We start from the raw sequence: 25,386 nt of genomic DNA, 5'->3' as shown, positions 1-25,386 counted from the left end.
TGTAATGCACAGAGGCCCATCCCTGCACTACTCTCTAATTGACATTTCACGTTCAGCGACTCTTTGTCTATGGCAACTTGGATACGTTTTGCAGGGTGGCATAGCATGAGCTGGAAGGGTAATTAGCTCAGCAGATATCATTAAATGCATCTGCAGAAATCATTTCTCTCTTCAGTTTATTAGCTAGATGGATCCACACGGGCTGAATAGTTTTTCAGCTGCAGGACACAGTACCAACCCATAATTACATACCAGGTTTTCTGCAGCCACAGCTGCTTACCTGACATCCTCTGCTGCAAGAACCACGTCTGCTCTTCAACAGAAAATAGCTCCAGTACTTAAAACTGAAAACGCCCAGGAAGAGGAGCCACTTCTTTAACATGCAAAAGCAACACACAGAATGGGATTTCTTGTTGCATGGCTCAACATTTTTATATATTACGGTGGAGCGCATAAGCCTTTGTGGCCCACTGAAATATTTACTTTGGTCTGCATTTCCTAGAAGATGCAGTTCATGTTTGTGTTCTCTGAGTTTGCCAGCTCTCCTGCTTGCTTTCACAGTTGCTCCCTATGCCATAGGCATCCTTGCCTGCACAGTGCCTTTTGGGATGCATCAAATGCTGGCAGGCGTTGGCTGAAAAACAAACAGGTTCAGCATCCTGAGGGATAACAGCAGGGCCATGGATGGGATGCACAAGAAGATAAAGGCAGCTAAACAGCAGGAGAAAGAGAGCTTCGTTTGCTTCATTAAGTTTTACATGAGAAGTGCCAGGTTGAGCTCAGGTCTGGAGAGCAATTAAATTCCCCTGCTCCCAAGAAAATGGGAGAGGGCTCTTGATGAAGGGCAGGCGGCCCCAAACTTTGCTCCTTGTTCTTGCTCAGGAAAAGAAAGTGCAGAGCCTGGTCTGTGAAAAGCTCAATTATTTGCAGAAATGCTCCTTGAGGCATGAAGCTGAGTCATAACTTTGTATGAGAGCATCAGATTCTCCTGTCTAGACTTTTGGCAATACAACTTTGAAGCCTTTCGTGTACAAGTGATACTATATCTCTAACGCCCTGCCACCGAGAGACATTTTAGCTCATCACCAACCATATGCCTCAGACAGAACAAGAAAAAAACCTCCAAAAAATCCACAACTGGATGCTCCAGGCACAAGCGGATTCCGTGCTCTACAAGAGAGCATTGCTTTTTTGATGTCTTACTACAGATTTCAATGAGCATCACTCGAAAAGGGTGATCTTCAAATGGCATTTTAATATAGTAGAGTTCCTAACAAACTAGAATTAAATAGGCATTCATGCAGACAAACAGCCAGCTCCAGCCTTATAAATATTTCATCCTTAATTCTGAGCATGTCCATGGCAGTTAACTGTGTTACTGAACGGTTGGATAGGAGTAACGTGAAATCTGGAGAATAGATATTCAACATTAGGCTTCCCACTGGCAGTATTCACAAGCAGCCACTCAGAGGCTTTTTCTTTTTTAAATCCCAAAGGAAATAAAGCTGCTCTCCATTAGGCTGCTAAAAGGGAGGGATCTTGTCCAGCCATCTGTCTGTGTGCCACGGACAGACGGCAACTCCGGAAGGGACAGACCCCAGAGGAGTTTCACTACAGCATGAGTCATATCCCTTGGAAGGGCCACTGCATCTCTGTAAATCATAGAAACAACTACAGCCTACTGACCCCTAAGTAAAGCCCGGTGGGATGTGCAGCACCCTGAAAATGTCTACAAATTGGAACAGAGATTATTTCATGGTGGTGTAGAACTGTGCAAGCCATCTAACATTCCTTGAGTGCTAATTTAGTTTTTACTGTTGCTGCATTTTTTCCTTCTTCTTAACTCATAAATGTGCGTTTTGCTAAGAGCAAGACAGGTTATCTCCTGGTTTGCAGGATAACAGACAACCTGTAGCCAGTATCTGATGCTGAAGAACGTTGTGATCCTGACTTGCCTGAGAGATCAGAAGGGGAACAGGCTGTGCACACACACAGTACAGCCACAGAAGAGTCATCTTACAAACTGCAAAGTGCAGATCCACTTTCCCACAGCGCTGAACATCCTGGGTCACAAAAGTTACAGCGAAAAGTGGTTACGTATTGTTCATAAAACTCAGTATGAGAACACAATAAAGCAAATAACAGATGATATGTACTAAATACAAACTTGCAACAGCTTGTTCTTCCAAGCATGAGGATTTTTACTGTGGCTAAATCACGACTGTGTTAAGATCACCAATTTAAATGGCCTACTCTTTCTATTTGAACAACTTGGCATTCAGAATGAAAGCCACAAAAATTTATTACTCCCTGTTTCAGAATTACTTTGATATGCTTCTATAAGGAACATTCTGTTTTTGAATCACAAGCCTTATTATCAAAGAGCCTGTAGAACGATCACCAAATGTCTCGGTACTGCATCCCAACACCAGGTTGCTATGCACGCTGGCAGAAAGGCATTCAGTTCTCTACGTATGAAAATTTGATAAAGGACAGTTGTTGTAAAGGGAGCCACAAGCCTGATGCGAAAGGCCAAATCCATCCTCATCACAAAGAGGAGACACATCAAGGCATGCCCTACCTGGGCTCATCTATGCTTTGAGTCCTTTGCCCTGGGACGCAGCCATCCCAGAAGGAGGAAAAAGCAAGCATCATTTTCGGAATGCCATGGGTGCAGTGATACTCGGGGCTGTACTGTAAAGATGTGCATTGCTGCTTACACGATTTAGGAGCTGGGCAAAGGAAAGAGATGCAGCATGAAAGCTTTGCTCTTTTTTTTTTTTTTCCCTACGATTACATACGGTGGTAAACCTGCTCTAAGGGTTAGCCAACATGAATTATCCTGTCTGCAGCACACACTGCAGCTGGAGGGCTGCAAGTCCACGCACCGCTCACCCTGCAGACACTCAGGCTTGTGCTTCTGCATCCCCGGGAAGCGATGTTATTTGTTTACTCTAGAGCAGTCAAGAGAGAATTATAAAGCTGTGCTGCATGTTTCGGTTTCACTTAACGCTTACAAACCTGAGCAGAGCTAGCAGGAGGATATTCATGGAAACGTTTTGCTAAGGAAATGTGTGATTTCCTTCTATGGGAGTTTTCAACCCCCCTCCCTATCAGCACGCTTGTGATGACGGATTTTCTTTCTCCCAGCTAGAAACATGTGTCATAAACCAGCACTTCGAATGAATGATTCGACACAAATGTCAACGCTGTTCAAAACACACAAAACAAATCAGTGAAATTTGCTGTGAGACAGAAATCAGCATTCCTTTCCTTTAGGACAGCCTGGAGGACTCGGCCTGCACCAGAAGCAGCCTGCAGCCCGTCATGGCTACTTCACATTCCTTGGGCAGACAAGCAAATTGCAGCCTAAGGCTTACGCTCTTTTAAACAAGCAAGAATTACCAGTTCTGATCCCTGCAATCATTTCTATTGCTAACCGGTTTCACCGCTCGAGGGGACACCCCCCCAAATTGTGCTGCTCTAATGCCTTATAAGAACATACACCTCTTATGAACAGCAATCTAGGAGGTCAGACATTAACAAAAAGTTGCAATACCTCTGTGCTGTTGCCTGCACATTACTTATTTCAGCAACAGGGCTCTGGTCCAAGCTCTGAAACAATGCTAAGGGATAAAGCCATCACAAGAAAATTCAGAGACAGAAACTGCAGCAGGTGGACATTCATAACAATAAAATCCTTGTAATTTTGCTTGCTTTCATTTGGCAAAATCTTGCTGCCCTGTCTGATATATGTATATACATATGTATTAAACTCAGCAGGAAGAATAGCATGTTTGCTCTGTAGGACTGTATTTCCAAAGGAAAACAAATAGACAGTTTCAGTTCCCAGGGTATGATTCAGTCTTTAAAAAAAAAAAAAGTCAGAACTAATAATAATATGTGCTCTTATAAACTAATGATTATTATCTTTAAGAGTCAGAAAAATCTTATTTACGAACTTGAGTCGAGTCATCACGTTGGCTCTGAGCATAACTTCCCTTGTAGAAACTGATGCAACTTTATATTCCCTATGTTAGGAGTAGGAAAGAAGTACTTTGGATTCACTGCTTATTATCTCCTAATGGCTATTTTTTTCCAAAGGAACATTTCTGTTGGACAGACTAAATAAAAAGCCAGATGTTTGTTTTCTTTCCCTCAGACAATACAAAAAAGCAGATGATTTTGTGCAAAGGCCTTCTATTAATGTGATTGTCTACGTTCCTTCAATAACTGATGTATTGCCATGATTATGTATTTGATGTAAACAGGCTTCTGCAATGCAAAGCGGCTACTCAGAATGCAGAGCAAGGCAAGCAATTGATAAGACACAAAAGACTACAATTCTGGTGTTCACTGATCTTGCTTAAGTATATAATCATTTGTTTTCCCATCTTACTGCAGTGTTTACTGTTATTCAACTGGAATGGGTTTTGTTCAGCATTATTACAAAATAAAGCTGCGTGTGATTTCCAAGCCAAATGCCCTGAAATTCAAGAAATGTGGACCCATATTTGACAATGAAAAAATCAAGCAGCCGAACCCCCCAGTTTCACAATTTCATTGCTTAAATCCAGCCCTACTCAAGCTTTTTCAGTGTTTGTCTGCATGCAGACACTGAAAAACCCCTTGTCGATACGATTTTTTTGCTAATTCAGTTTTTCAATTTGAAAGTGTGGATGTAGGAGCAGAGAGAACTGACAGAACACATCCTGCAGCCGAGCACAGGCTCAGCAAGCACCACACAGCCAGGAGGGAGGTGCAGTAATCTGGGTGTGCAGTAGTTGTGCACCTCAAATCTTCCCCTTTACGATAGGTGGGAGAAGATATAGACAAACTCTCACGGCTCTCAAGATAGTTTAGCTTAGGAAAAGTATTTGGAATATAATGTCAGGTGTGAGACCTTTAAACGACACAACAGAAGTCATCTTAAAACCAAAGAGCACAAAACGAAGTACCAAAAACTGCACGTATGACTCTCCTTTTAACACACCCAAATCAGATGGAGTTGCAATTTCTCTCATTGTTGTATTGCTTTGATCCTAAAGAAAGCTTTAGTCTATGCAAGTCTGGGAGAACAGCTCCTGGACATCTCGCCACAGATCTAAAATGCTGCTAGGGAAAACTCACCAATACCTGCCTGAGTATCCTGTATCACAGGGACATGAACTACTAAAAACCAAGTTATGGATTGAATAGCTGTTTGTCAAAATGCAGGAAGCTACTGCACTCAGTTTCTTCTTGCTGTAAAGAACTTTATATAAAAATTCGACTTCTCGTTAAAAAAAAAAAAGAGGGATTGAGTTTCAGAGATCTTAGCAAGTCATTTGAGATGCTAGACACTGCAAACACAGTCAGATAAAACTATTAGCCTTAGTAAAAAGCTTGCTGCCTGTCTGCAGGCTCAGACGATGGGCTGCTGAGCTCTCAGCCAATCAGTCAACTGCGTGCCTAAGAACTGGGATGCATCTCGTGAGATGAGCAGATGGCCCATCCAAAAATGAACAACCCTCCCCCATCCAGAACCGACCCCCCAAATGGCATTTCTTCTCATCTTGCATACTTAAACTGTGGAACTAATTGCCACAGAAGGCCATGGATTTTAAAAATGCTTACTTGAGTTTGACAGCAAATTGAAAATCCATCAAGGGCTGTAAATCAAAGCCAGAGCTCTGGTTCAGGATGTTCTCACTTTGCCTTTGGCTGCTCAAGCAGAAGGGACTCTGAGCTAGATGGACCTTTGGTTTCACTGAGTGTGATCAATCTATGGTTCTACTTAAGGCAGCAAGAGTCAATACTATCAATTCATTGCTGTCTGAAAAGCATAATGCACCACTCATGGCTGTAGTTGCAATGCTGCTCTCACAGGATGCTGTTAAAACCAATACCTCTCGTCCCTTTGTTTCCTTTCATCCCCTTGCTCCTCAGCTTCTTCAAAGGATTTAAAAGAAACTCTGACTTTTACCAGGTGACAAAGGCACAGCTACATCTCTGTAGCTGCGAGCTGGAGCACGTATAACAGGAATTGGTATGAACCTGCCTACTCATTTACAGGCTGAGCCCCTAACTGGGAGCCTCATCACTGCCACAGTCATTCCCTGTGCATTGTGAGCTCCTTGCAACAGGCTGAAGGTATCCACAGTGAGCTCCTGTGCAAGCCAATGTACTACTGGATGGTGTTTTATGGTGAACACAGAGTGAAGCATCTGCAGAAAACAAAGATACTGCACTAGCAACCACTGCTTGCTTGCAATAATTAAACAGATTGCCGAGGACCTGATGAAGATTTCATAATTTACTTTCCAAAAGTAGTTATGTTTTTGGGAATTAATCTATAAAATGTCTTCATCTGCTCCAGAGCAACACTGCCTGAGGATCCTGATAGCAGGGCATTGACCCAGGCAACCAGCTCAGATGGGATGCAGAGACAGTTAATGGTGCCTAATGGAAAACGTGGTGAGCACTCGTAAGACCAATGCAGAGGTCTCCCTGGCACTGCCCCTGGCTTCAGCAGTGCCAGATACTTGGGGAGGATGCTGAGCCCTAGGGAGCAGTAGATGGTGACACTCCCGAGCTGTCACTTGGCCTCCTTGCTTCCAGCTGTCAGGGCTCTTGCTCTCCCAAAACCTCAGAGGATTTATTTCAGGTCTTTGCCAGCAGCTTTCCGGAACCCCTTCCCAACTCCTGGAGCTCCCAGTGCTGTGGGATGAAACCGCTCAGTGCCACGCTGCCTGAATCACAGCTCCCCTGGGCTGTTCTCAGACCATTAACCTTATTCCAAACCCCAAGCTTCCTCTGCCATCAAAACCCATCAGCCTGCACCCCTGTGAGCTGCTCCCAGGCTCTGCATGGCATTACAGACACAGATCCATCTTATCTGGAGGAGAGGGCAGGAAATAAGGCCATCGTGGCTGAAATACCTTTTAAGATTGCCTAACACTGGTAATAAATGGAAAAAGTAGCTGATGTAATGGATAAAATAACTTCCTGCAGGTCCCTGGAGACTGCATGCCGGATGTACGGTCAGGGAGCTACACAGGAGAAGGGCAGCTGAACAGTCAGAGTAAAAATCCCATTATTTAGCAACAAGGGTGATGAAGTGTGCTTCCTCCTATAAACCGAAGATAAAAGATTATTGTGCTTTTAAATGTACTCCCCTGTGCCTCAATATTTGAAACATTGCTTCAGTTTTATGACCACCATCCCAGTGGGCATCCTGGTCCCCATCACAGGCTCCTTTTGCTTTCTTACAGCCCCCTCCATGCTGCCAGTGGTGTGACACCTGCTTCCCAAGGGCACTGATGGCTTCCAAAGTAAAAAGAATCAACCAACATACTTTTAGCTGGGGCCAGAGCAGGCAGTGGGAAGGAGCACAGGCATTGTTTGGTTGGTATTTTGGGAACTTGAAAGCCATAAGGGCTTGTTCTTGTGCCCAAGGACTGTGATGAACCCCACGAAAGGATGGGTAATTTTCAATTCTGCAGTGCTACAATGCACACAGCTTTCTTTTAGGCAAGTGGCCAGTCTCTAGGAGCTTATATCCATAGGATAGGTAGAGGTAAAGAAGCCTGACTTAGCTGTAAACACTGAAAAACAGCAACTCAAAAATCAGAACAGGGCAGAGAGCTGCTGTGCGGTACACATTATGTGTCCCAGGAGAAAAAAGAGAAGGATAGGTACTTCTCCTTGGTAAAACAGAAATTGAGCTCCTGACCTGTAACACCAACCCGTGCTGACACTTCTGTTTGCCACTTATACGTTTGTGTGAGCACCTCACCTGCCTGCCAACGAATGCCTCAGAGCAATAAGCACTTCCAGCTGCCCTTACCTTTTCCTTCTCTGAAAAAAAAAAAAAAAATCAAGGTAATTGGGTTAATAGCTCAGCAGATGGTGACATTTTAATGGAAGCATAGCATTGAGAGCAAAGTGTCCGATCAAGGAGAAACATGACTCTGTGTTCTTTGGGAGGTTCAGCCAAGGACTTTCTCCGTCCTTTCCCTGTCCACAGCTCTTCAGGCACAGCGAGGGCTGGGAGCAATGACAGGGCATTTAGCAAACTGCAACTTGTTAGATGCGTCCCAGCAGATGATCTGTAATAATCAGAAACCTCTGTGTGTCCAGCGATGGGGTAAAATAGGAAACATGTGACAGCAAGGGATTATGAAACATACTCAGTGTTACTGTGAGGATCAGTTCAAACAGGAGTACCCATTTTACCAAAACAGCAACAACAAAGCAACAAAACAAATAAAACTGAAAAACAATTAAAAATAGCAGCCACCACAGCTGGTACTTTTCCTTTGCAGGGTTGCTACAGCTGCTGTGAATTATATGGGTGAGGGGTGTTGCACTGCAGAAAATAATATTTCAAATAGATCACAAATCTGTTTTACCATCCAAATCAGCTATTTTCTAACTGCTGAGCAACAGATTTGCTCCTTTGTAATTTAAACCAAGTAAATAAATCCTGGTAGTGCTTCAAAAGTGAGCAACTGTAGAAAAGTATTTCTGGAAGAACAGAAGAGAAATTGGTAAAAGGGCAGAAAGTGAAGAAAAGACAGCAGGGTGGCAAGGCAGTCAGCTAAACAGGTTTCTGGGCTTTGGTATTTCAGTTTTTGATCAAAATAACTATTGGGTTCTTATCTGGGGAAGAATTAATACAAAGGTAAGTTGAACAGGAGCAATGTTACAATCCCATAAAAACTTGCTGTTACTGCAGGGAGCAGGCAAAGAACATTAGCAGAATCCCAGCACTTCTTGCAGTATTTAAACGAACTTAATAAAAATGATTTATTTCGGAAGCTTGCTTATAAACCGAGTCATAGCAAAGAGAAAATAGCAGCATTTCAGAAAAATAAGCAAATCAATGCCACTGTCGATACTCTAATGCCCTATTGATGGCTAATTTTCATCTTAGCTGCCAGCTAAAAGATCTTTTAAAAAGTTTTGGGGATTGTATTTAATTCCTGTATTAATTTAGTTGGAAAAGTAAAGCTCTGATGTTGTCAGCTGATTTAAAGATGCTTTAAAGGTGCTCACTAATGCAGAGGAGCTCATTAAAGAGGTTAAGACTGGAGGCACTCTGGACTGTAATGACCATGCCCTGGGAGTTTGTCATCTTGAGGAAGATAGGCCTGGCAAAAATCAATGTCAAGACCCTGATCTTCAGGAGAACACAGTTCTGGCTGTCTAAGGAATCACTGGATGAGATCCCCTGGGAAGCTGTTCTCAGTGACAGAGGAGTGGAGTGGAGCTGGCAGCTCTTTAAGGAAGCCTTTCCCCTTCCCCCTTCCTATCCTCTAGCATAGGAAAAGAAGCAGAGGAGGCAGAAAACCAGCACAGCTGAGCAAAGATTGTTCAACATCTTCATCAGTGATCTTGATGAGGGGGTAGTGGCCACCCTCAGCAAGTTTGCTGATGATACGGAGTTGGGAGGATTGGCTGACACACCTGAAGGCTGTGCTGCCATTCAGCGAGACCTGGACAGGCTGGAGAGCTGGGCAGTAAGAAACCAGATGAGGTTTAACAAAAGCAAGCGTAGAGTCTTGCACCTAGGGAGGAATAATTGCATGCACCAGTACAGGGTGGGGGATGAGCTGCTGGAGAGGAGCTCTGCGGAGAGGGACCTGGGTGTCCTGGTGGACGACAGGTTGGCCATGAGCCAGCAGTGTGCACTTGTGGCCAAAAAGGCCAATGGCATTTTGGGGCGCATTAAAAAGAGCGTGGCCAGCAGGTTGAGGGAGGTGATCCTCCCCCTCTACTCTGGTAAGGCCTCATCTGGAGTGCTGTGTCCAGTTCTGGGCTCCCCAGTACAAAAAAGACAAGGATCTCTTGGAAAGAGTCCAGCGGAGAGCCACAAAGATGGTGAAGGGCCTGGAGCATCTCCCCTATGAGGAAAGGCTGAGTGAGCTGGGTCTGTTTAGCCGTGAGAAGAGAAGACTGAGAGGGGACCTGATCCAGGTCTATCAATATCTAAGGTGTGGGGGGCAGAGAGGCGAGGCCAGACTGTTTTCAGCAGTGTGTGGAGACAGGACAGGGGGAAATGGCTGAAAACTGGAGCATAGGAAGTTCCGCACCAATGTGCGCAAGAACTTCTTTAGGTGAGGTGACGGAGCACTGGAACAGGCTGCCCAGGGAGGTTGTGGAGTCTCCTCTGGAGATATTCAAGACATATTCAAGACCCACCTGGACACCTACTTGTGCCACCCAGTGTAGGGAACCTGCTTTGGCAGGGGGGTTGGACTCGATGATCTCTGGAGATCCCTATGATTCTGTGATTCTGTGCTGGTCAAACCGAGGGAAAAAAAGAACATGAACAGGCAGTGGGAGCAGGGATGTGTTACCCAGGAAGAATACTGGGATGCTGTGCAGACATGCAGAGATGGGAATCAGGAAAGCCAGGGCACATATGGAACTGCACTTGGTGAGGGATGTGAAAAATAACAAGAGGGGGCTCTACATGTACATTGGTCAGAAAAGACAGGCCAAGGAGAGTGTATTTTCTCTGGTAAATGAGAAAGGAGAACTGGCTACAGCAGACACAGAGAAGGCTGAGGTACTCAAAGAGTTCCAGCCTTCACTGTCAGCCACGCTTCACATGTGTCTCATCCCTGGACCTCACATCCTTAACCTTTTGGTAGGGCAAAATCCCTCTAACCATAAAGCAGAGCAGACATGAGATGGATTCATGAGGTTGAACTGCAAACAGTGTATCAGACTACATCAGAAGAGGGGTGGCCAGCACCATAAGATATATGATTGTCCCTCTCTATTCTGCCCCCCACGCGTGGAACTTTTGGAACAGGTCCAGAGGAGGCAACAAAGATGATTTCACACAGAGAGGGATGAAGAACCTCTCATATGGACAGGCTGAGGGAGCTGGGCTTATTGAGCCTGGAGAAAGCTCAAGTGAGACCTGACAGTGAACTACAAGTATTTAAAGAGAGTTTACAAGGAGGAGAGAAATCAATTTTTAAAATGGGTAAGTATTGATAGGAAAAAGCAGAATGGTTTTAAACAGAAGAAGGGAGATTTAGATTAGATGGCAGGGAAAATTTTTCACTGGGAGGGCAGTGGGGCCCTGGGCACAGGCTGCCCAGAAAAGCCCCATATCTGAAGATGCTCAAGGCCAGGTCAGATGGGGCCCTGGGCAATCTGGTTTAGTGCCTGATTTAGTGAGTGGCGACCCTGTCTATGAGGGGAGTTGGAACCAGATGACCTCTGAGGTCTTTTCCAACCCAAGCCGTTCTATGTTCTGATGATTTCCACATTCATTACTTCGCATGCCACTTTCCCTCCTCACATCACAGTTTTCTCTGCATGTATATAGCAAGGAAATTTTCTTTTGACTCTACTACACACAACTACAACAGCTCATGTATTTAATGTATGTGAATCATCAGCACACAAAACATACCAGAGATTTTTGGGAAGGTAGATAGAGGTCAGGTGCTTTCTGTAACAGCAGGAACGCAACTACACAGGAGCCTGCAGAGCTGGAGATTCAAATGGAAAGCAGCACAAAACCCTTTTGAAAGATGTGCTGCTATGTCCCATGAGAGACTAGTACTGCTGTACTCATTTTCAGATCAACACAAAGGTAACAAAAAATGTATGTTACAGTAGGAGCTGAAATGTCATTAAAATTATCACCATGGCAGAGCACTTTGTCCATGACCTGAGGGCCAGCACTTCTTCTTCACCTCCTGCACCACAGACATTGAAAAAATCATACATTTTGTAAACCCTCTGTTTTATTCCTTACAAATGAGGAAGCAAGGCAGAGGAAGCCCTGTGCTGTGCCTGCCTTGGCCGGGAACTAGTGCTCCAGGTCTCACCCTGGGCCAACCCTCCACCACTGCTGGAGGCAGGGAAACTCTCCCAGTCCCCACACCTTTTCAACATGCCATGCTGGCAAGTAATTAAAACCAGCTGCTAAGACATCATTGTCTCTTTTGACAGGCTGTCACCCTGCTATAGTTTCACTTGCTTAGATGTTTCATTTTGGCTTAACTAATGACACAAAAAATCATCTACAGGGCAAATGCGTTTTCTAGGGGATTTATAAATCAACATGATTGAAGATGATAAACTCTAAGTGAAAGACAAATCATTTTCAAAGATAGCTGAAATTAGCAAACTAAGTTTTGTTTTAATGAACTTCTTTTGCCTCCCCAGCATCTGCCTCGGCCACACTGAACTAGATACCTCTGGTGCTAAACACCTTAAAAACACACCTTTCAAAGGCAACAGCCTAGAAATAAAGCAGAAAAGCATTGAAACTAGCAAGCTGTCAATTTTCATCTCACTTTTTGGAAAACATCTCTGAAAGAAGCGTGTAATGTTTTTGTGAAAGTTTAAATCAAAGCATAGCTTCTATGTTCTGTTACTCTTTTTCAGTATGATGTGCCCTCAGCATGTTTAGTAATGTCAATATAAGTATATAAATATTTTTAGAGCACCCAACCAAGGGCTTGCAAACTGGGCACACTCTTCCCTGAGTCTTCTGCTCTTGCCACCCCTGCAGAGCTTTTAAAAGTTCTCTCCTCCAGAAAGCAAAGCACTCATCAGAAAATCCCACTTGTTGGACTTCATCTTTGGACGCATTAGTTTCCAGCTCAACTCAAAGTGTTACGAACCAAATTATCAGTACTACTTTCAGAATCCCTGCTCTGTTCACCAAGGCAGGCTCCCACACTGTATCTTCAAAACAGCAGCCCTCTGCCATGTGCCATTATTATTTTGTCCTAAGACGTGGAGCTGATTTCCTAACTTGATAACCTGGTTTCCAAACTTGATAACCCTCCCACCCAGCATCTGAGGTTACAGTTCTATCCAAATACATGATGTAAAAAATAACGTAATAGTAGGGAAGTAATGGTTCAAACTGCTGCTCTTTGGGGTTGGCCAATGGAAAATCATTTCCAGTTCCCCCTCTTGTCCTTTTTAATTCCTCTACTGTTCTCCCCAGGACCGTCCAATGCAGACTGAAACATGTTTTCTATCTATGCAGCATAGTACAGATGATACTCCTGCTCAGGAATTCAGCTGTGATACCACCAAGGCAGCACCACATAACTATTAGCCAGTTTTAGTAAAAAGTAAATTGGCCATAAGGTTGCACTGAGTTCTTTTCCATTGCCTATTTGAATGAATTTGTTATTTCCCTGTTGATACAAATAATTATTGTAAATGGCATGAAGTTATCTTTTTCAATTAAGAAAATATCACGAGAAGTAACTGATTGTGAGTAATTGCAAATGACATACTGGTAAACTGTAAATTATACATCTGTGATCTCAGATTTAATCAGCCAGGAAGGTAAGAGAGCAGTGTAATAGTTGGGAGCCCTGAGTATTACTGTAAGGTGATGGGGCTGATAATTTCATGACTTCTTTTGTTCCTGCTGGCGTGAAATGGGATACTGTGAAGTAATGTCTACCATCTGGTGCAAGTGAGAGAAACAGAATAACGTATATCAGCGCTGGATTTCTATGGCAGTATAAATATTTCTAGCAGAGATTAGACAATATTTGTTATCCATCTTCCTTCTGTGCTGCAATATGCAGAATCAACACTGCAGCTTTTATTTTATACTGCCCAGAAAGAAATGCCTTTAGTTGTTATTACATCCTCCACACATGGAATCACAACATACGACCTAACAGTTTCAGTAGATCAAACTCATTATATATTGAAAATTCAAATACACACAGACGAGTATTTGTTGTAAATTCACTCATTTCAGACTGAGTCAGCTAGCCAAAAACCTTTATTACAAACGCTGAGAAACTATCCTAAAGGTGATGTTGTGTGTTGCTACAATTATTCAGGGATGCAAGTATTTTATTTCCCGTATCTGGTCTTCAAAAGATGGAAGGTTTGCCTGCTCTTGATATTAGTATTAAAGGAAGTTACCAAAATAAGAGCATATATTGAGCAACTATGTTATTTTAGAATTAATGCAGAAATTTTCAGAGGCAAGACAAGCTTTGTGCTGGACAGGTCTTGCTGGCTGCCAGAAGTGACAGAAAATTTGGTCTTCAAGCATTCTGGCTTCTTTTTGGAAGATTTAAGAGGGAGAGAACACATTACCACAGTATCCAGAAGACCAACAGCTTGCATGCACAGATAAGAACTGAGAGTGAGATGAAACATTTGTCAGCTAAGATTAATGGGTGCCCCATGCTCCTGCCTAAATCATGCTTTCCTATTCTTTTTCTTATCCTTCCCTATAGAAATAAAGTGTATTTTTATAATCTGTTGAATATGGATTTATAGTTGTTATTCTCTTAGTTGATCCAAGTCATCCCCAGAGGAAATTGTTTATATAAAGCAGGTCACACATACACAATTACCACCTCCATCAAAATCCTAGATACACAATAAGACAATTTGAAACACACCACCACTGCCCTGCCTTCAGCTGTCTAGCCCATCTCCATTAGGCTGTAATGATGTCCTTGACACCCATGAGAAATATGCCCAAATTGCAGAACGTCGAACTGCAAAATATCAAACATTTCAGATCTTCAAATGTATGATCAGAAACGGCAACAAGATAAGCTATTTTCTCATGCCTACAAACAAGGCAAGCTCCACATTCGGCCACCGAGTTGCAGGAAATTCTGTTCCCTCATTAAGGCACAGCCTCACTGCAATATGCAGCACTAAGGGACAAAGCACAACTTCAAAGGCATAACACCACTTCCAATGTAATTCTAGGCTATTTCCAGATTGCAAGAGCCCTCTGAGGATCACAGAAGTCCTTGGAAAATGATCTCAAACTAATTGCTACATCATAAGGAGCACTTACCATTGCAGTGCTTTTTCTCCAAACCAATCTCCTTTTCCTAAAGTACGGAGAAAGACTGGATCCTCACTGGGGGAATCTTCACGAGTGACGTTCACCTGTTGAAAAGCCAAAACCCCCAGCATTTAGAAAACTTTTCATTAATGAACAAAGCCTATTTGTTCAGAGAGGGGTTAGTCATCTCCCACATCCCTCAGGAAACTCTCTGGTCCATATCCTCTCTGTGAATCAAGTCATTCTCCAGGCCTGCACTCTTCCCCATCAGCAAGCAATTACTAATTCTCCATAAGCCAGTCTCAAACCATCCAAGAAAATGAATAGTTATTTTCCACTAAGATATCTACCACTCCTGGAAAAACTCAACACTTGTGTGCATTCAAAGGTTTTAAGCTCTAAACATGGAGTTGGCTGCACAAGTACCATCACCGGCCATATGGAGTCGACAGCAGAAAGAGATTCCAAATATTTTATGTGTATAAGACAGATACATGGCACAGGTTTCTGTTAGCTTTGTTCCACATGATTTTTTGCATTGCTAAGCACTTAAGGGGAAAAAAAAATCTACATTTAGTCATAACTTAAATGAAACAGTTGGGAGCATTATGGACTGAAAAATGGCTCCCTTGCTTTTCATCATGTACTGAATTCGGGGAGGAAATAATTCTAGCTAGAGCAAAAATCACACATTAAAGTAAAATAACATCTTATTTTTATTTTTTTATTTTTGCAGTAGAAAAAAAGCAATAAGAGCTGTTGAAATGGATAATTTTACCCACTGTTGGGTGGCATATAACCTAGTGCCCAAGTATGAAAAGACACTGCAACAACAGGCAGATGGCTTCACATCTGTGAGTGAAGACACTCTATCATGGGGGGTCCTTTTTATTTTCTCAAAAATATCAGAAGAAAAACAGTAATTGATCATCTAAACAGACATCTACTTTGTATTATCTCTGTAAGTGGCCCAAGCCAGCATGGGCTATAAATCCCAGCAGCCGTGTGATGACAAAGCCCCAGCACACTGCTGGGAGCCGAGGATGGCATGGCATCTCTGCTCATTCTCATTACCAAGACTTCATGACAGATGTTTGTTATGTATCTAGTGGCCCTCTATGAGAAATATTTTCTCCTTTTCATTTAACTTTTAGAAGGAACTCATGTTTCTTGTGGCATATCTAAGTGGGTGAATTACAGCAATCAGGGTGCAGTGGGGATCTTCTCCGCTGCCATGAACCAACTATAAATCCATGTTCTGTTTATTGTCAGTAGAACAGCATTTCCAAAGTCTGAGCTATCCAAAATTCAGAATGGATGAGCAACCCTCTGGAGGATTTACAAGGGAGAATCCCCCATCTCACTCCTCTGTTTCAGGCTGTTCGTTTGCTTTCATCAGAGCTTTTGGATACTCAAATTCACAAAGCCAAAATCTGAGACTTCAGACGCTACCCTTCTGATTTAGACACATCCTAGTTTAGTTGCACTGCCCTGCACCTTCTCTTATACGGGTGGTAAAACAGAGGGTTTGAGTCATTGGAGAGCACTGAGTACATACTACATTTAACACCTGCAGTGACTCACTGGAGATCAGATGAGAGCAGGGAGAGCGGAACAGATGAGCCAGGAAGATTTGTAGCTGATGAAAAACAAATTTAGACAAACAAAGGCAACTGTAATGTGTATTTAAGCTCCTTCTCCATGACCTCTGCTGATCCTAAAACATGAATGCTAAGGGATTACCAGAGTGTAATTTCTGCACAGCTCAATACGATGACACATCTGAACAGCAACAGTACCACTGACAAACATGCACGATATAGTATCAAATTGGTGCCACACCATTGCTATTAAAGGGAAAATGGTGTACAATGGCACAGCATGACACACTTCCTTGGTAAAGGAAGGATGCTAAACAGGACAGAGCAGCAGCAGGCAGCAATCAGAAGGGATGAAACTGTTTTCATCGAAGGTATTATTTAACAGATTTCTGCACGTGGGCTGTTTTGAACAAAAGTCGAATTCTGTTCACTTGGGCTTGAGGAAACACACTCTAATAAACATGAGAAATAGTTCCCCAGACATTTGTGCAGTGTTAAAAGCAACTAAGCTCCTGCACCTTCCCAGTTCTGGAAGAAGCTGCTTGCTGATCACAGGCTGACTCCAACAGGGGAACGTTGGATGGGTTAAATTAGTAGCCACATGCCCCACACAACTAAATAACAACAGGACAAGTGCGGTGGATGGATTTGAGGGAGAAAAAAGGGAAAAGGCTTTTGCTACGAAGAGAAACATCCACAGAAGAAAAAACGCTGAGCTCAGAAATTTTTAAAGAATATCACTTGACTTGACTGTCACTACAGAAGTTCTAGCATAAAAGGCAGGAGAGAGCTTTCAAAAGTAGCTTTTGCTGCTAGAACAAGATGCTGCTGAATGCAGGAAGTACATGCAAGATCCCAGTTGCGCGAGAAGGAGCCAGCCTTTTTTCTGGCTTGCTAAGCCTCCTGGGTCTGCTTTCAGCATAGGCATAAGAGTCATGTCTCGGCCTCGGAAAGTCCCATTCAGCATATATTGATATGATTATGCTGTGTTTCATAGCTACTTTTTCCATGTTGCACTGCCAGTGCACTACTCTCCTATCCTGGGCTGTACCCTTTGCACAGAGAAGTTCTCATATCACTGCATAGCTCACATGTCTAAATACAGGCATTAAAATTAAACACCCTCCCACTTCCATCCTTCCTCAGTCACCAATATCTCTTTTGCAATTCAGTGAGGTTGGAAGAAAAAAACTAGGCTGAATTTAACCGTCCCTCTGGGAACTTCTGTCAAGCCATCAAGATCCAGCTGAGGCTCTGGGAATTTCTCAGCAAGCCCATGTGAATTGCTTTGAACTCTCTTTTCTGGCCATCAGCTGATACACGAAGATAAAAAAGCAGAGGCCTGGGAGATAAAGCCAATGAGCTTCTCTAGGGGGATTAGAGAGCTCTGGAGCAATGGCCAAGGACACAGGGACCAGCTGCTTTTCTCCTCCATCCTGCTGGTGATCTGCAGGGGCATGAGGAGGAGTGGACAGACCAGGCAGGTCAACTACTGGTTACCCAGCTGATGTCAACAACAGGGATTTGAATTTTGTAACCAAGAGACTCTGAGGACTGAGGACTGCTAGGAAGGGATGGAGTCACCAGATCAAGTTGGTCAAAAGCATCCCCACCAACAGGCTGGTCTGTGTACCAAGGAGGACTTTTAACACTTGTTGGGAAAGGGAGGTGCATCAGACATGGTCTGAGCAGAGAGGATTTTTAGTGTATGTCATAGTTGTCCTTATTCTGGAAGAAGATGAAACCCTGCTCAAAAGCACAAGAAAATACCATCAAATTTGCACCTCGACAGCCCATTATTAGCTTCAATTCAGCAACCTGCTGTGATCTTCTTATTCACCTGAAAAAGACCATATTTTTTTCTTCTGACAAAGATTAGCTCCCAGAGATAGAGGAAAAGATGGTGAAAACTACTTTTAATATCTGAGAGCTAACAGTACAACACACTCACACTCTTCCTTTCTAGATGACACGGTTTTGTTTTTGCTGTCCTTAATTATGCAAGGACTATATTAACATCTGCTTTGGTGCAAACATCAAACCCATGAACCAGGAGGCTGGAGTTGGCCTGCTTTCAAGTGTATTTACCCATTTGTGTTTACTTTTCATGTATCACATCTGATCTGCAGTGGGAAATCAATGTGTATGCTGTTGAATATCTCCTGCTACGTGGAAAGAAGCCAAGTGTTTTTCAAGTGTAATAGTATTACGCCAGCTTAAAAAAAAATAGCCAAGAGGAAGGAAAAAGTTGGATCTACAAAATCCCACGAGGAATTTATGTGAAAAGAGGTCAAAAAGCAAATTTTCCCTCTGAGCAGTGAAGCAGCAAAACTCTGACCTTTTTTAGTTCCCCGAAGAGAAAGCTGAGACTGCTTCGGGTTCCTATTATTTAATTTGGAAGAGCTATAAAGTGATAGTCATGGGAATAAACTCTGGAAGTCAGTCTTCCAAGAGGGACAGTTGGCAAAGAAAAGTTGACTATTGCAGGGTATTTTGGGAAAAAGGAAAAAAAGAAAAAGGCTATGGGATAAAGAAGCCTGCAGGGACTCGGAGAAGAGTAAGGGAGCATCCGTTATCAAATAAAAAAGCAAAAATGAAAAGAGAGACAAAGCAGGAGATACACATGACATACAGAAACTGAGCTAGCTGCTTGGGGTGGCACAGAACTCCCCAGTGCAGATAACCCATCCAAAGAAAAAAGACAGAGCTTTTTGGTCATTTACTGAGACTTAATAGCTCTTTTCAAATCCCAAAGTGTTCAGGGTGAACACGTGTAAAACAGCATGAGATCTTTTTTTTTTTTTTTTTTCCCCCTTCAGGCCACTCTTCCCTACTGATACAATGCCAAAAAGTTTAATTAAATGTCAAGTGTTGCAACATTTGTGCCTTGGGGAGGAGAAAGAAAGCACTGGCTTGGCACTGAATTTTAAGAGCACATCATGACCATCACGTTTTCCTTACAAGAGTGTCAACTTACCTTTCCTTTGCTGATTATAAAGAAAGTGTCCCCCCGAGCACCTTGTCGGATAATATACTCTCCACTTTCATAGTGTGTCTGTAAAAAATATATTTAAAAAAAAATTATAAAATGAACAGGAACAAACATAATCAGAGACTGTTATTCAGCTGATAATTTGGCAGTTCTACAAGATAACACTTAGGGAAACATAGCTCTGGACTGATTTTATCTGAGTTTGACACTGGTTGTGATTTAAGAATTTCCCTACGTCCAGCAACGTAATAATTAAGAAGAAACCATTTGTGGCTTGCCCATTTTTCTTATTACTGTGCTGCTGCCAGCTTTTGCCCAGATGAATTATCTTCACAGCCTAAATCCACTTGTATTAAGTAAACCTGACACAGGCATTTTTGAGAATATAGTACACGAATTAAACTGCAATAACCATTTTTACTTTTTTTTTTTTTTTTTTTTTTTTTTGTGGTTTAAATATTTTCCAGCATTGCCAGCAAAGATTTTATTCAAAAAATAATTTTTGCTCTTTTCCCATTATTTCATGTCTTTTTTTTTTTTTTTTTTTGGTCTTATCTTATGGAATGTTTACTGCTGAATGTCACACCTTATCAGAGCTTGCATACAAACTTAATAGGATAGCTTCATCCTTTGCAATGCCCCATCAAAATCAATATGCATTCATACATCACCAAAAATAAAGACTCCACAGAAATATTTAGCATCTCCCCCAAGCTAGCATGATGCTCTGCACCCTGCAAACTCAACAAACATCACGTCAACAGTAAGCAGCTACAGGGATATGCAAAGACCTCGCATCTTCCCTAAACCTCCTGCTGGTAAAACAAATGTTGCAGTTTAATCAAGCTTCTGCAGAGAGTGCAGACATGGCTGTGGGTATCAGCTCTGCTGTGCCCCAGCACTGATCTGTGCCAAACCTACCCCAAAACACAGCATGCACTGAGCTCTGGTGTGGATGCTGGATACTGTTTGAAGCTACAAAACGCTAGAAAAGACTGCCAGATCTTTTAAACCCAAAGTATGTATAAATAACAGAATGGATTTGAGCTAAGAAAGAGGAATTAATCAGAATGCTAGAATTCAGTTAAGGATTTCTCTCTTATCCCAACGGTGTTTTATCGACCTGTGTTTATCTATTTTTTACACTTCAATTTCTTGGTGCTACTTAAAGAATGATAAAAGGCTCCAACATGAAAACACGTAAAGGCACACAGTGAAGTATCTGTTGCATCTGACAGAAATGACTCCTTGCTTTGGAAGCACTGGGCATATGGTAATATTGCTGAAAGTAAGTCTCTTAAGAAAATATATCTAAGTGAACTATAGTATGTATTGAATTAGGTTCGTACTTAACAACATGTGCACAACATTGAAGAAAAACAAAATGGGGTGAAGGAAATCAGAATGTCCAAGGAGGACATTAGCAAACAATACCCTTAGACTTTCCAGAATGAAATGACTGAAAAAATCAAGTCCACTATCTGAGTCACAAATGCTTTTGGAAAGCACTTCGAGAAGAGCTTGGGTTGCCCTGTCCATGCTGGGCTCCAACAATCACACTACTACTCCTGCTGCAAGTTCTAGAATGAGAGGAGGAAGAAAAGCCTGAGAGGAGGCCATGGAACACCGTGGACACAAACACAATTTTGTTTGTAAGCAGAAATCCTGGGGTTTCTGCTTACAGACTTTGAGGATGTACACTTTTGAGCACCCAAACTGAGGATCCTTGAAAGGGTCTGATTTTATAAGGTGCTGGGACTGTGCCTTCTTAAGTGGCACCTCATATGCACTCCAAAACCTCTAAAGGAGGAATCTAGCATTTTCAATACAGCTTTTGATTTTACTACACGTAACACATTCAACACAGCAAAACCTTCTTCCTCAGGCCAGCCCTATTCCTTGCTCTTCATCACTTCATCAGCACTGAGCATCTGGTGCAGCTGTAACCCAAGTCCTGCAGATGCATGTAATTCCCACCCTTGAGCCCTCCCAGCCTTCCTACTCAGGCTTCCCAACCTGCCTCTGATGCTTCAGCACCTCTTGCCTACCTTATCTTCTTTTTCCTGGGCTCTTAGCTCATTCAAACCACTGCAATCCCTTCTCTCCACATTCAAGCCATTTTCCCCCAGTGCTTCGTTTAGCTCCCAGCCATGCAGAGCTTTCATTTTGCTTGACCTCCTCCTTGGCACTTCTTCCTGAGCCATTCCTTTGATCCATGTCTTCATTTCTAGGTATTTCAAGCCCATTTTTTTGATGACTAATTCCGCCGTGCTTCTTTTTGCTTGAATCAACCTGTCTCCAGCAACACTCCCAACCTCTTACACTCTCTCCTTCTCTAACGCAAAGCCAATCATCCGTGTGCATTGCCCTTCTAACCAAATTACTTCTGTCCATTTAGACTGAAAGCACTGTGCAAAGTGAGAAAAGTGCAGAAGTGCTCACATATGGCACATGCAAATAAAAATAATCACAAGCCCTTGCTTTTAGCCAGCCACTTAAAGGAAGCAGGGTGTTCTCAGGTACACACAGTACCACCATGCATCCTGTGCAAAAAGCAGTTTGCCAAGTGTGCTGCATAAATTCATGGCATGGCTTTCAGCATCACAAGCTCCATCGCACCCAAGAAAACCACTCTGAGAGCAATGTGAGAAAACAAGGACTTCTGAGAGCCTTACAGTAGCGTAAGAGCAGAAGAGCAGTATTTGAATTAAAATCACAAGGAAGGAGGTCAATAAACATGCCTTTACTAGCCTTAGACTGACTTCATCACTATTTTTGCACTTGCAAGACGCAATGCAATGGCTGAGCTCCAGCAAGCTGTTAAAAGCTGGGCCCACCAAAGGGCACCCTTTTGATGGAGGTTACAGCCATCAGTTGGCAGCTCCTTCAACTCCAGCTTCAAAGCCCGGTATAACTGGTTAAAGAATTCCCAGTTTGCCTTTAAAATAGTTAACAAATATTTCCAGTCGCATTTGCCACCAGCAAATAAGTAGAAATGGGAGCAGTGAAACACCTTGTATTTAGGTTTAGGGCTTGTATTTTTTGATGTTTTGACTTCCTCTCAAGGGACCCTGAAGAGAGCCAAGAGCTCTGTTGTGAATATTGCATTTTCACAGGCAAGACCAAAGCTCAGTGACAAAAGCTGATTTTATGTCTTAGCTGTACTCCACTGAAACCCAAGTGTCACTGCAGTTCATGAGTATTCTTCCAAAGACACAGAAGCTCCTCCAGTCCACAGCAGAATTGGAGGAATACACAGAAATGAATTTCTAGCTGGAATAGTTGACCAAACCTTATCAACCATTCTAACATTTTCTTCCTTTGAGACAGAAAGCAGAGCAGAAGGTTTAGAATATATGCGGAAAGGGGAAAGTTCCAGGAGAAACGGAGGCTGCAGAAACATCTGTGCAAGCTGCCAAAGCCCAGATAGCCAGGTGGAAAAGCCAGTAGTTAGAAGGTCTTGTGTGTGCAGGGAGAAAAGGGTTACGAGGCAAATCACTGAGGCTCGCCATCAAAGTCTGAGAGTCAGCGCTGAGGAAAACTACCACAATAAAGCTGAGAAATTACTGCTGGGAGCAGTACCAGCAAGCCACAGATGTGTGCTCTAGAAGCTCTGGCAAATACAGATGAAGGTTTGCTTCAATTAATTATAAACGCCGCAACATCTAGAGAGTTCACTGTGCTAACAAGACTGTTGTTTTACCAGGTAACACCAGCCCTTGAGGTACTCCTCAAGCATGAGCTGCTTTATCACCTGCTTTATCATTATTTGAATGAGAGGTCCTAAGCACCTGATCAAATCCTTCAAAGTAAGAAGTCCCCAGACACCATTAATTCTACTGGAAAACACCAGCCAGAGGGAGAACTACTGTGCCAGGTGAAGGGATCCACCTCAGCCTTGTTTCCCTATGAACTCAGATCAGTTGGGGGGATCACATTCTCCTTCCCAGTGCAGAAAAGCCCATGGGGAGGAGATTGCTCTGTGGAATGCTAACAATGTTGTGTCTTGTGTGTGCCTCACAGGATACCTGATGTCTGATAGTAGGCTTCTTCCTGAGAAAATAAGGGATAAAATCTTTTTTCTCCTTCTTAGCAAGCACGTTTCCAAACTTCAGAACTAAGAGCTTCCTTCAAAACAACCAACCAACCCACAAAGATCCAGCCTTCCATTAATACTCTGATTTTAATTTGACCCATACGTGGTTTCACTCCTAGGAGCATTTCAGTCCCTCTGTTCTCCAGTAAGGAGAGGAGCTATGGACACAGGACTTCCAGCTTTTTGAGGTCTTTGCAATGAAGCAGAACTCTTAGCTCAAAGCCACTCAATTGTATTCACAGAAAGAACGTGTCAGAAGAGAAAAAACAAAGCTAAGGAAAGAAGCAGCTCTAATTAGTTTCCTCGAGGAATGAATAGGTCCGAAACCAGAACGTTTTAACAGGAATGAAACTCAATATACATATATAGGCAAGAGAAAGTCACATATACACTACATTTACTCAAATCCCTATTAAATTTACTTCATGCGTGCCAAGGCAGAACTGACAGGAGCAGTGTGATGTGAAAAATAAAATTAGAGAGCCAGCCCAATTAGCATGTCGAAGTCACCGGAGCATTTCTCGAGTGCCCTACGCCAGCCCAATGTCATGCAGCACTGCCAGCATTTCAGAGCAGCCCACTTTCTGACCTCCCAACCTTTATGACTCCGACTTTTTTCTTTCTCCTGCAGATTCTGCACAACAACAACTTGTTAAATCCAGAATCCTTGCTAGGATAACTGCCAGCTTCTGGTTGCTTGTACAGTATTGAGCAAGAGGTTTCAGGATTGCATACCTGACTCATGCTACCCCTTATTTTTAACAATACCTGAGAATTTATCAAACACCTGTGATTAATCCAGAATACCAGAATATGTTTGTAAGTCATTCAGAAGCTAAACTGGTAGCTGTTTCTTCCTAATCTAATTGGCTTCTTACAAGTAACAGCACATTTGTAACAAAGAGACATGCATAATCATTGGTTTTCCATTGTATTTTTATTTCCCCACCAAAAACTAATCCAGATTTATTTTCCTCACAGTTCAAGGGAATCCATGAATCACCTAAATAATTCTGGAACGGGTAAGATCTCACCTTCAGGAGACACAATCCATCTGGGCAAAGCTTTACACTCACACTTTGTGACCACATACCTTTAGCCAAGCTGAGAGGACAGGTTTAAACAGCACTGTTCATAGATTAGGAGTCCCTATATGGCTTTGAACAGAACAAAACTGCAGCAGTTTAGAAAGGGTTCTGAGCTAGACCATGCATCTGTGTCTGTATTTCAGACTTACGAGGTTTAACTAAGAGGATGCAGCTAAACAGAGCTGGCAATAGCTACAGCTCTAAATGGAAGTTTTCAGCTGCCATCGTGGAAAACTGAACATTTGAGCTGCATTAAAAGTAATTCAGACAAAACAGCTAATTTGCATTTATTTTGATATTAGGAACAGCATAAATTTTATCATCTCAATCAGAATCAAACAGTGAACACTGTTCCTTGCACCGTCCCTCGAGTTCTTCACTGCCATCAATGTTACCATCATCTCCAGCTACTTCAAGGTTTAGTTCTTACAGCAAATCCCTAAGCACACCCAGGATACTATATTTACAACATTGGAATGCAATCACAAAATCAAGATTTTTCAGGAAAACGTTGCTGAAAGACACATGAAAGCTATTTGGTGCATCTGAGCCAGGTGTAGATACAGTCAATATTCAATGGAACATATTGAAATCTAGGTATCAAGCAGTCAGAGTTTCATATTGATTGCTATGGTCATTTCAAACTGCCATTTCCCCATAGAAAAGAGATAAAATGGAAATCAAGGTTGCTTAAAAAACTAAGGTTGTTAAAAAACTAAACAAGAGGAGTTTCTATGCAACAACTCCACGTCTCAGAGACAGATCTGAATCCAATTCATGTAGTACTCTGTCTAAATGGCCTG

General features: G+C 42.6%; 1 protein-coding gene across 3 annotated transcripts in view; it reads right to left on the bottom strand.

Annotated features, from left to right (window-relative positions):
• Positions 1-25,386, bottom strand: part of PRKG1 (protein kinase cGMP-dependent 1) — a 395,197-nt gene that overhangs the window by 96,114 nt on the left and 273,697 nt on the right. For all 3 annotated transcript variants that reach the window (XM_090144719.1, XM_031602529.2, XM_090144720.1), the window contains 2 exons: positions 19,385-19,462; positions 14,816-14,910 (listed from right to left, as the gene is read on the bottom strand). In XM_090144719.1, the coding sequence (XP_090000845.1) occupies positions 14,816-14,910; positions 19,385-19,462 (173 nt within the window). The remainder of the gene's footprint in view (positions 1-14,815; positions 14,911-19,384; positions 19,463-25,386) is intronic.

This window comes from Phasianus colchicus, chromosome 8 (genome assembly GCF_987193195.1).
Source record: "Phasianus colchicus chromosome 8, bPhaCol1.hap1.1, whole genome shotgun sequence".
NCBI lineage: Eukaryota > Metazoa > Chordata > Aves > Galliformes > Phasianidae > Phasianus > Phasianus colchicus.
Note: the sequence above shows the minus strand (reverse complement) of the source record. Positions and strands in the feature narration are given on the sequence as shown.